Source organism: Lithobates pipiens, unplaced genomic scaffold, assembly GCF_037356315.1.
Source record: "Lithobates pipiens isolate NorthernLeopardFrog02 unplaced genomic scaffold, aLitPip1_a1.2 Scaffold_13, whole genome shotgun sequence".
NCBI lineage: Eukaryota > Metazoa > Chordata > Amphibia > Anura > Ranidae > Lithobates > Lithobates pipiens.
Genome location: NW_027507718.1, coordinates 106794624 through 106807793, shown reverse-complemented (window position 1 = coordinate 106807793; position 13170 = coordinate 106794624). Strand labels below are relative to the sequence as shown.

The 13170-nt window shown below is 41.1% G+C and overlaps 1 protein-coding gene across 2 annotated transcripts in view; it reads right to left on the bottom strand.

Moving 5' to 3' along the window:
* The window catches only part of RNF38 (ring finger protein 38), a 423900-nt gene extending 412506 nt beyond the window's left edge, over positions 1-11394 (bottom strand). The window contains exon 1 of one of the 2 annotated variants that reach the window (XM_077475379.1): positions 10846-11394. In XM_077475379.1, the coding sequence (XP_077331505.1) occupies positions 10846-11119 (274 nt within the window). In that variant the 5' untranslated portion in view covers positions 11120-11394. The remainder of the gene's footprint in view (positions 1-10845) is intronic. The other variant, XM_077475378.1, reaches the window with a different exon arrangement.
* Between the last annotated feature and the right edge of the window lie 1776 nt (positions 11395-13170).

Here is a 13170-nt window from a genome sequence, read left to right as displayed (position 1 = left end):
AAATGCGAAGGATTAACCCCTTAGGTGGCACTGTGAGTATAACAATCATGCTTTACAGCATATACAGACTGATTTTACTGCTGTGGGTTAAGTAACACTAAAAAGATATGTATTTGTATATGTATATACTAGTGCCCAGTTATGCCCAACTGTTCACCCCCATGAAAAGCTCACATTTTTGCTAATTGTATCCATCCACATCCCTCAATGCAGGATCATTGTCTCAGCAGCCTACTGCCAAGCTAAGCTCAGTCACATAAAAGGTGTAGCTAGACCTGTTCATATATCTCACTTGAAAACGTCAGGATGTTGCTTATATTTTAGTCCCCATGCACTGGGGTGGTAAGAGAAGCTGAGCAGATACAGGAAGCCTGCTACAAATCAACAGGGTCATTTTTCTTAGTTATTAGTCAATAACAGGGATGCTTTTACAGTACCCAGTGCAGCATGTTTTACACGCATGTTGCAATGTGCTAAAGCAGATATCCAACTTTCCCATAATAAAAGCAGTGTCTATTCCCATCTCAGCCCTGCAGTACAATGAGTTTTAAATAAATACAATTTTTTCTGCATTGGAGGATCATATAAGTCAATGGCAGTGCATCATAATGCATATAACATGCATTTAAAACCACAATTACCAAGATCTGGTCAATGGTTATAAATCCCTATCGACTCCAAAACCTAAATACAAAAATGCATTGGAAATGCATGGCAAAATCATGGCAATGCACGCAAGAAAACTCACACTGATGCATGTCAATGCAGCAGGCTGAACAAAATAACACATCTACACATACGCACTTAGATTTAAAGTGGCTGTAAACCTCATACAAGAGAAATGAACAAAGCATATCCCTCTATAGTGTGTACTAGTCTCAATTAGGATCACTGAGTGCCATTTCTGTCTGCTGCTTCATTCCTCTACTATAAACATGAATCACTTCTGATGAGTTTTCCTGACACCAAGAGGAAAATTTTGACAGAGGAGGGACCTCCAGCTGATTGACAGCTTCAGCACTGTTTCTGTGAGCTGTGTGAAGGGGGGTGGGGGGTGTCTCTTTCCTCTAATAAGCTCTCAGAGCTCTCCTCACCAAGCTATGCAGAGTGTAGTTTCAGCTCTCTGTCCTCTGTTTTCTGGATGCTCAGACAAGCTGTAAAAAATTCCATACTTTGAACAAATGTAGAAGAGAGGACTGCAGATAAACAGGTTCAACATATACAGGATTTATTTCAACTCTTTGTATCACCTGATACCAGTCACTTCACTGGGTATACAGTTTGGTCCATATATATTTGGACACAGGCACAAGTTTAGTTTTTTTCAGATATTTACCAAAACATATTTAAGCTATAGTTATATAATGGATATGGGCTGGAAGTGCACACTCTCAGGCTTAATTTGAGGATATGTACATCCAAATCGGAAGAAGGGTTTAAGAATTACAGCTCTTAAGAATAGCCACCCCCTTTTTCAAGGGACCAAATGTAATTGGACAATTGAATCAAACGCTGTTTCATGTTCAGGTGTGGGCTACTCCTTGGTTATTTCTTCATCAATTAAGAAAAATCCATTCACAACATCCTGACAAGTGAAGGACACTCTCCTGGAGGTGGGCGTATCATTGTCAAAGTCTACAATCAATAGAAGACTTCACGAGAGCAAATACAGAGGGTCCACCACAAGGTGCAAACCATTCATAAGCCTGAAGAATAGAAAAGCCAGATTAGGCTTTGCCAAAAAACAACTAAAAAAGCCAGTTCTGGAAAACTTCCTTTGGATGGATTAAACTAAGATTAATCTGTACCAGAATGTCGGGAATAAAAAAATATGGAGAAGACTTAGAACAGCTCATGATCCAAAGCACACAACATCTTTAAAACTTGGTGGAGGCAGTGTGATGGCATGGGCATGCATGGCTTCCAGTGGCACTGAGTCATTGGTGTTTATTGATGATGTAACAGAAGAGAAAAGCAGCAGGATGAATTCTGCAGTGTTTAGCGCTATACTGTCAGCTTAGATTCAGCCAAATGCAGCAAAGTTGATTGGACGGCGCTTCAGAGTACAGATGGACAATGATCCAAAACGCACTGCAAAAGCAACGCAGGAGCCTTTGAAGGAAAAGAAGTAGAATATTCTGAAATGGCCGAGTCAATCACCCAATCTCAACCCCTATTGAGCATGCATTTCACTTGCTGAAGACAAAACTAAAGGCAGAAAGACCCACAAAGAACATCTGAAGACAGCTGCAGTTAGAGCCTGGCAAAGCATTAGAAAGGAGGAAACCGTCTTTGGTAATGTCCATGGGTTCCAGACTTCAGGCAGTCATTGCCAGTAAAGGATTCTTAAAGTATTAAAAATGAACATTTTATTTATGATTATATAATCTGTCGAATTACATTTGAGCCCCTGAAAATCGGGAGACTGTGTATAAAAATGGATGCAGTTCCTAAAATTTGTACTTGATATTTATGTTCAACCTCTTGAATTAAAGCTGAAAATCTGCACTTCAAATTTTAATTTTATTCTTGCGGCATACAGAGCCAAAAGTATGAAAATTGTGCATGTGTCCAAATATATATATATATATATATATATACACACACACACACACACATATATATATATATATATATATATATATATGAACCGAACTGTATGTAAGAGTTTACAATCATTTTAAATGAGGCCTACATGATTTTTGTGAATAAAATATGCAGCCTTATTTTTTATACAGTAAATAAAAATGATTTGTTTTATTCAAGAAATTTGAACTGATAAGGATTTAAATACATATGACCACATATATTTCTATTGTGCATGTATTTCCAGCTCTACAATAGGAAGAACATATCATTTTGAGAGAACATACAGATGCTTGATTGCTTGTCCAGCTAAAACCCAATTAATGAGATACTGGTGCACACAGAATCTGGTGTAGCTTCCAAGGTTTAGCCCAGGTTCACACAGACTGCAGGAATGAAATTGTGAGATTTCATTCCCGCACATCAGTCCCGACTTCAGGGGTGATTTCAGAGACATCTGTGGGGGTTTCTGCACAGATGTCAATGGAAATTGCACCCAGAAATCGCCAAAAGTAGTACAGAAACTACTTTTGGGAATTGCAAATGCGGTGTCGCAGCGATTCGGGCGTTGCCATTGCTGCCGATTTGGCATGTCAAATCGCATACCAAATCTCGTTAATGTGAACCAGGGCTTATTGTCAAAGCTTAATTAAACAAGCTGAAGTTAGAAGCTGATTGGTTACTATGAACAGCTGCAGCAGATTCTGTGTGCACCAGTTTTAGTAAATCTCCCCCAATTTCTCACTAAATAACCTTGGATATCAGCTGTCAGGCAGGCCCAAATACTAATAGCAGCATTCATTTGTTTGGGCTCAGACAATGGTTAACCACTTTATGACTGCCCTATAGCAAATTTACTACTACAGGGGGGCCGCTGTGTGCAAGATCACATATATATATATATATACCCAGGGACATGGATCCATGCCTTCCCCTAGTAAAAGCACCTCCCACAGTACACATAAACACTGGCTAGACACACATTTATCCCTTTAACCCCCCCTGATGTTAACCCCTTTCCAGCCAGTGTCATTAGTAAAGTGGCAATGCATATTTTTAGCACTGATTAGTGTCACCAGTGCCCAAAAAGTGTAAAAAATGTCAGTCAGTGTCTGACTGTCAACTGCAATATCGCAGTCCAGCTATAAGTCACTGATTGCTGCCATTACCAGTAAAATAAAATAAAAAATAAATAAAAATATCCCATAATTTGTAGGCGCTATAACTTTTGCACAAACCAATCAATATACGCTTATTGGGATTTGTTTTTACCAAAAATATGTAGCAGAATACATATTAATACATAATAATACATATTATGAAGAAATTACATATATTTTATTGGATATTTTTTATAGCAGAAAGTTAAAAAAAAAATTTAATTTCAAAATTGTTGTTCTCTTTTTTGTTTATAGCACATAAAATAAAAAACGCAGAGTTGATCAAATTCCACCAAAAGAAAGCTCTATTTGTGGGAAAAAAAGGAAATACATTTTATTTGGGTAAAGTGTTGCACGACCATGCAAATGTCAGTTAAAGTAACACAGTGCCTGGTCATGAAGGGGGGTAAATGTTCTGGAGCTGAAGTGGTTAAAAAGATGAAAATGGGAAATTCCACTATCTACACGTCAGCCCCTACTCTCAGCATGCTCTATGCATTAGGCTAGAGGGGGGGGGGGGGGGGGGGGAACAAAGCAGAGGGAAAAAAGCTGGCTATACACAGATTGCATTTCTTGCAGAATGGGACAAAATTCATTCCATGGTTGACCCTGTTGGCACCAATTTTTGTCGAAGGAGCAGAAAATCATTGGCAGAAGAGTGCCTGCATCTGGCTGCATCCAATCATATACAGGCATTCTTTGTGTATTTTGACAGCCATGGGTGCCAGCTGTCAAAATACAATAGCAAGCACTGCAGAATTGCACATCTGCATAGATAGGGAATTTACAAGAAATCTTAGAGAAATGTTAATGTGCATGGCCAGTTTAAACACTATGCCAGCCCTGGGTAGCTCAGGTAGTAAAAAGCCAAATTTCTCCTGATCTAATGTAGGCAGTTACAGTATATGAGGATTACCAACACAGAGGTAAGACCACTGCCTATTTGCTTAGTAAATGTGGAGCTCATATAAGCACTATTTGCCTCTTAGCTAAACACTTAACCACTTGCTGACCGCGCACTGTAGTTTTACCGCTACAGTGGGGGGGCTGCGTGGAATCACGTATACATACATGATTCTGCATTTCCCATACGGCAGTGCTGTCACTGGCTCCAGCACATGCTGATCAGTGGTTCCTGGCCAATGATTTATGGCCGGGACACTCCAAACGTTTGTGACAGGAAAACGCTTTGTGTATGTGAACAACACAAAGTTCTCTTCTGACAGCGGTGATGTGCCAGTTTTTGTTTCCCTGCAAAGCAGGGAATAAAAAAATGGCCCATTGCTAAGTAAAATCAGCATACATTACATCTTGTAAACATTGTTAGACACACATTTAACCCTTTGATTGCCCTAAATGTTAACCCCTTCCCAGCCAGTGTCATTAGTACAGTGCCAGTGTATATTCATTTATTAGCACTGATCACTGTATTAGTGTCAATGGAGAGATGTCAGTGGCAGTTAGCCACAAGGGGTTGATTTACTAAAACTGGTGCACACAGAATCTGGTGCTGCTGTGCATAGTAACCAATCAGTTTTTAGATTTTATTGCAAAGGCTTAAAGAAAAACCTATAGGCCCCTTTCACAAGGGATGGATCCGTGATGATCTGCCCTGTGAACATACGATTGCTTACCGGGGGTTTGCTCAGTTGATCCACGCTGAGCCAGCAGATGACAGGGCGGTCCCTGCACACTGTGCAAGGACCGCCCTGTCAGATCTCTGCTCTCCTCTATGGGGGATCTGTGTTCATCCTATTCGTTCTGCAGATGAATAGAAAAATAGGAATTTCTTCCATCTGCAGAATCGGACCATAGCGGAGACGGGTGATATCAGGTGTCAGCGGATGTTTATCCGCAGACACCCGCTATCCCATAGGTCATGGGATGTCATTTGAAAACGGATGGATGAAATACGGACATACTGTCCGCATGTGTGAAAGGGGCCTAAGTTAGAAGCTGATTGCTTACTATGCACAGCTGCATTCGATGCTATGTGCACCAGTTTTAATAACTCCCCCCCCCCCAAAGTGTCAGTTAATGTCAAACTGCCTGCCGCCCCGCTATAAGTCACTGATTACCACCATTGATAGTATATTAAAAAAAACGCCAGTATATGTCTCAACATTTTTAGATCCTATGGGGTTGATCTACCAAAGCCAAATGCACCTTTCAAAGAGCAGTTGCTCCAGAGCTTAGTAAATGAGCCGAAGCTCTGCTGACTTCCATCATCCAATCATGCGCAAGCAAAAATGCTGTTTTTTTTTCCTTGCACGTGATTGTATATTCTTTGAAAAATGAAGCTTTACCTCATTTACTAAGCTCTGGAGCAACTGCCCTTCGCGAAAGCAACCGGAAAGGTGCAAAGTGTACTTTAGTAAATCAACCCTTATAACTTTCACGCAAACCAATCAATATATACTTATTCAGATTTACCAAAGACATGCAGCAGAATACATTTTGGCGTAAATTTATGAAGAAATTCAATTTTTTTTCCACAATTTTTTTATTGGATATGTTTTATAACAGAAAGCAAAACATTTCGTTTTTTCAAAATGTATGCTCTCTTTTACATTTATAGTGCAACAAAAAAAACAAGTAGTGATCAAATACCAACAAACGAAAGCTCTATTTCTGGGAAAAAAATGAAATACATTTTGTTTGCGTACAGCATTGCAGAACCGTGCAATCGCCAGTAAAACTAGTGTAGTGCCAAATAGAAAAAAAATAGTCTGGTCATGAAGGGGGTAAAATCTTCCGGAGCTGAAGTGGATAATCAAACCTCTGTACCATTTCTGTAAACAATATGGCTGGATCCATATCTTTGCTTGATGTGTTACTCATTGAAATCAATGGAAACGCATCTCAGTGCATGCTTTAAGATGCACTTCAAAGTCAATCATGATACACGTCAGTGCGCCTGAACCCACCATACTGCTCGTCCCCCGTGCACTGATGCATTGTATGTTATGACGCATGTTGACATCCGACACACTGCATTGAAAGCGTGCAACAATGTGCGTTAATGTGCGTCAGTGTGCTTTTTCAGTTTTCTCTGGAAGATAGGTCAAGGGGAAAATATACATACATGCCAATCCTAAGGAAGCAGGGAAAACACAATATTCTGGGTGTCTGGTTTAGAAGAACGGCAATCAGCAGATATGAGATGAAGCAGTTCTAAATAGTTCAGCCATTATAACCTATACAATCCATTACGTCTAGAGCAGACTTTGTTAAATATCTTCATTTGACAGGGAAGGATTGTAGCTTATATGTAAACAGAGAGATGTATTTGTCAATGTCAGTTGATCCGTTGTTGCTCTATGCAGCCGAGTATATTTAGGTTACAGCAGGAGCTGTCAAGTTGGGAAGGGGCGTTGCATGCAAATTACTTATGATAAGCACAGCTGTATGCTCTCCAAGGTATATTATTTATAGAACAGGACATCACAACTCTGGACAGCCTTCCATGGCATTTTGACAGCGCTCACAAAAAAAACGAAATAAAAAAATAAAAAAAACAAAAACTTTTTCAGATATGTATATATATATATGTATATATATATGTATATATGTATATATATATATATATATATATATATATATATAGATAGATATACTTTACATATATATATATATATATATATATATATATATATATATATATATATATATAGATAGATAGATAGATAGATGGATAGATATATTTTATATATATATATATATATATATATATATATATATATATATATATATATATTATTTATCTATATCTATAAATATATCTATATATAGATATATATATATTCATACATAAATACATATATATATATATATATATATATATATATATATATATATATATATATATATATATAGATAGATAGATAGATAGATAGATAGATAGATCTATATCTATATATATATATATATATATATATATATATATATATATAACAAATATATATATATATATATATATATATATATATATATATATATATATATATGTATTTATGTATGTATATATATATATATATATCTATAGATAGATATATTTATAGATATAGATAAATAATATATATATATATATATATATATATATATATATAAAATCTATCTATCTATCTATCTATCTATATATATATCTATATATATATCTATATATATATATATATATATATATATATATATATATATATATGTAAAGTATACAAATATACAGTAACAAATATATATAACAAAATCTAACAATATATATATATAACAAAATATATAACAAAAATCTAAAAATATTATTTCTTGAACCTTTGCCCCTTCAGATACGGTCACCGATTCCCATGAATTAAGCACTCTCATTAGCCAGCATTTTATTTAGTGCAAACATGGCAGAAATGATGAGCTTTGGGGGCCAGGCAAGCAGAAAGGGACTTCCATTACAAAACTGTTCTGTGTGGAGTAGATGAGATCTAGAAGCCCACAGTTAGGGAATGTCTCCAGCATGGGTTGTTACTAAGTTGCAGTCACCGTTTAGGACTATTGATTGGTTAAACCTCAGCTGTAGAGCTGTGCTTTTCTCCTAAATAGCCTGCTATTATAGATCCCTCTGGATGTGATCAGCACATCTACAGACAAGATCACAATACAGCAGCAGTAAAATCCATAGAAGTTTCCCCTCCCCGCCCAGCATGTGTCCAGCTTACAGGAATGTATGACAGGATGGAGAGGAGGGGATCTGTGTGTCCAGCACTCCCAGGTTAACCCGTTCTCTGCCACATCCATCCAACCCCTTCCATTGCTAGTCTCCCAATGTCTCCTATGACTTTCACTCCTGTTCCCTACCACATCCAAGGATCTGTACTGTTCATTTCAAACACATCCAAACTTGCATCTTAATTCTTAAAGAGTCAGGATTGCAGAGACGCTCGGGAACCATGTTACCCCCCCCCCCCCCCCCCCACACACACACACAAAAAGACCCAATCTCATTACTCTGGATGGCACGCTGCCTAGCCAGTGGTACCCAGCCCAAATGCCTAGCCATAATCAATGCGTCCTATAGTGATGATGGGGCAGACAGAGGTTAATGAATGCACCTCATCCACAGCTTAGATTTCCATTTAAATTCATGTCATGGTCTTTTTTGCAAAATAACATACAATCACAATTTTGTGAGACCAGAAAGAGAAAGAATTCTGCGCACAAAATATGTATACATATGACACACCCCCAGCTATATGGATTAAAGAGAAATATGTCAAACAGGATTGCTGATACACATCTAAGCACCATTCATTTTCCTTATACTGACTTTACAGATGATCAAATACATATCATCAAAAATGTGAAAACTAAGCCAAAATAGAGAGCCAGAAGGATCTATACATGACACCAAAAAGATTGATGACTAAGCTGAAATAGAGAGTTATAGGGATGTACACATGACACCAAAAAGAGTGACAACAAAGACAAAATAGAGTTATAGGGATGTATACATGACTCCAAAAAGAATGACAACAAAGCTGAAATAGAGAATCAGAAAAATCTATATGTGACACCAAAAAGAGTGACAACCAAGCCAAAATAGAAAGCCAGAGAGGTCTATAGATCAAACAAAAAAAGACAACTAAGCCAAAATAGAGAATTAGATGGATCTAGAAATTAGATCAAAAAAAGTGACAACTAAGCAAAAATATAGAGCAAGAGGGATCTACACATCACACCATAAAATTAAAAAAGTGACAACTAAGCTGAGATAGAGAATCAGATGAATCTACACATTACACCACAATGAGTGCTGATTAAGTAGAAATAGAATTAGAGATCTATACATCATAACTAAAAGAGTGAAAAGTGTGTAAAAACAGACAATAAGAGGAATCTACATCACACCAACAAAAAAAGTCAGAGATCTATGCATCACATCAAACTAAGTAACAATTGAGTAGAACTAGAGTCAGAGGGATCTATACATCACACCAAAAACTGACAACTAAGCCAAAATAGAGGGTCAGAAGGATCTCGTCTCATAGGGGGCTCACATACATCTCATTAAACAAGAAATGACAGCTATGTAGAAAAGAGACTGAGAGATCGACTGTATACATCACACCAACACAAATGACAGCTAGATAGAAATAGAGGGTCAGATGGATATATACACTGTGCCACAAAGAGTGACAACTGTGTAGAAATAGAAATTCAGAGGGATCTATCCATGACACCCAAAAAAAGTAACAACTAAGCAGAAGTAGAGTCAAAGTGATTTAAAGGGTCACATCAAAAAGAGTGAGAAATAAATAGAAATATAGAGTCAGAGGGATCTATGCAGGACATCAAAAAGGGGGATAAAAAAAAGCCAAACTAGATGGTCAGATGGATCTCCATACATCTCACCAAAAAGAGATACTAGGTAGAAATAGTGAGCCAGAGGGATCTACATAACTCACTAAACTGAGTGAAAAATATATAGAAATAGAGCGTAAGGGAGATCTATAAATCACACCAAAAGACAAACAGAGCCAAAGATCTATCCATAAGACCAAATATAGTGACAACTAAGTAGATATAGAGTCAGACAGATCCAAACATGACACCAAAAAGCATGACAACTAAGCAGAAACAGAGATTCGGAAGGATCTCTACATCCCTCCAAAAGGGTGACAGCTATGGAGAAGAGAGTCAGAGCTCTATACATCCCACCAAACGGGTGACAGCTATGGAAAAGAGAGTCAGAGCTCTATACATCCCACCAAAAGGGTGACAGCTATGGAGAAGAGAGCCAGGGATTTATACATCCCACCAAAAAAAGACTGACAGCTATGGAGAAGAGAATGAGAGCTCTATACATCCCACCAAAAGATTGACAGCTATGGAGAAGAGAGTCAGAGATCTATACATCCCACCAAAAGACTGACAGCTATGGAGAAGAGAGTGAGAGGGATCCAAAAGAGGTTAGGTGATGGCAAAGTGTGTGTAAAGTCGGGCAGTAGGGATCTGTGGCCCCGATCAGGAGTGGATGTTGGTAGGTGGCTGAGCTGTCAAAGTGACAGACAAGTTTGTAAACACAGAGCAGGCAGAGATGTGAGGAGGAAGGTCCTACCTGCTGGAGATCGGAGGAGGTGGTGATGATGGTGGTGGTAATCACTGGTGGTCGGACTGTTCCCTCTCCTTCTTGGAGGACTGTGGGGTTGCCTGGCTCCCTCCAGGGGGTTGTTGTCATTCCTGTCTACGCCTGGCCCTCTGAGGGCAGCAGAAAGGTGGTGATGATGGTGATGGTGAAGAGGAAGAGGTGGTGGTGGTGTTTGGAGCTGGTGGTGAAAGTGTGGCACCCCGGGCATGCCGTGCAGCGCCTGCTGCTGTTGTTGTTGGTTCATGCTGAATCCAGACCTAGATCTGGATCTAGTCCTTGGGGGCTCCAGGAACGCTGGGAATAGGAAGGAAGGAGTAAGAGGAGGTGGAGGAGATGACGGGGGAGAGGAAGCTGAGGACAGGGGCTGGAGGAAGGAGAAAGACGGGGTGACCCGGAGAACAGGAGGCTGCTGGAGAGGAGGAGGAGGAGGGGAGGAGAGGAAGGAGGAGGCACCGAGCTTCTCTGCTGGTGGCCGCTGCAGCCTCGGCCCCTTCTTCAGCCTGCCTGGGATCGAGGCGAATCGGGAAAGACAACAACCCACCTCCTCCTCCTCCTCCTCCTCCTCCTCCTCCACCCCCTGCTGTCACCGCCTACCGCTGCCTGGTGTCCGGAGAGGAGCCCCCTGGCATCACCCCCTGGTATCACCCCCCACCAAGTCATGTCTAGCAGCCAACAAAGTCACTCTACGAAGTCCTGTCCCAGCATGCCCCCTCTCCCAGCACTCAGCTCCCCCACAGGATCCTTCCAAACCAAATAGGGCTCAGACTGGAGACTATGTCTGTGCTACCACTCTCTGACTATACCAACTCCACTTCCGTACCAGCCCTGTCCACAGGGCACACAGGCCAGTACACCCAGCATGCCCCCTCTCATGGCAAAAAGGCCAGTACACCCAGCATGCCCCTTCTCATGGCACACTGGCCAGTACACCCAGCATGCGCCCTCTCATGGCACACAGGCCAGTACACCCAGCATGTCCCCTCTCAGGGCACACTGGCCAGTACACCCAGCATTCCCCCTCTCATGGCACACTGGCCAGTACACCCAGCATTCCCCCTCTCAGGGCACACAGGCCAGTACACCCAGCATGCTCACTCTCAGGGCACACAGGCCAGTACACCCAGCATGCTCCCTCTCAGGGCACACGGGCCAGTACACCCAGCATGCCCGCTCTCAGGGCACACGGGCCAGTACACCCAGCATGCCCCCTCTCATGGCACACAGGCCAGTACACCCAGCATGTCCACTCTCATGGCACACGGGCCAGTACACCCAGCATGCCCCCCCTCAGGGCACACAGGCCAGTACACCCAGCGTTCCTCCTCTCATGGCACACAGGCCAGTACACCCAGCATGCCTCCTCTCATGGCACACAGGAGAGTACACCCAGCATGCCCCCTCTCAGGGCACACAGGCCAGTACACCCAGCATGCCCACTCTCAGGACACACGGGCCAGTACACCCATCATGCCCACTCTCTGGGCACACAGGCACCTTGCCTTTAGCTTAGTCAGTGTGCTGTAGAGTCACCCCATCCTGTGACAGGGGACTCTGCTACAACTGGACCAGCTGTGCCTAGGAGCCAATCAGCTTCTTCACAGAGGCCTTATTCTTACTGCCACTGTCACACCTGAATTTATACCACATTTCTAAACACATACAAATGCATTGACTTTTTTTTAATGGTGCCAGTCACCTGCATTTAAAGTGGTTGTAAGAAGGTGTTTTATCTTTATGCATTTAGATAAAAAGCCTTCTGTGTGCAGCAGCCCCCCCCCCCCCCCCACAGCCCTCCTAACACTTACCCGAGGTCCCTCTCTGTCCAGCAATGTCCACAAGTGTCTCAGCCATCTGAGATTCTCCCTCCCTTATTGACTGAGACACAGCAGCGGTGCCATTGGCGCCCACTGTTGTCAAAGTCAGCTAGCCAATCAGGGGAGAGAGGGGTGGGGCTGGGTCAAGTCTCCATGCCTGAATGGACTTGGAGCTGTGACTCAGCTCAGGTGCCCCCATAGCAAGCTGCTTGCAGTGGGGCACTCAAGAGGATCACAGAAGAGGGACCCGAGAAGAGGAGGATCTGGGCTGCTCTGTGCAAATCCACCGCAACAGAGCAGGTAAGTATAACATGTTTGTTATTTTTATAGGGGAAAAAACAAGCTTTTACAATCACTTTAACCATTATAATACCAGGCACTTTCACTCCCCTTCCTGCCCAGGACAATTTTCAGCTTCCAGCGCTGTCACACTTTGAATGAGAATAGTGTGGTCATGCAACACTGTACCCAAATAATTTTT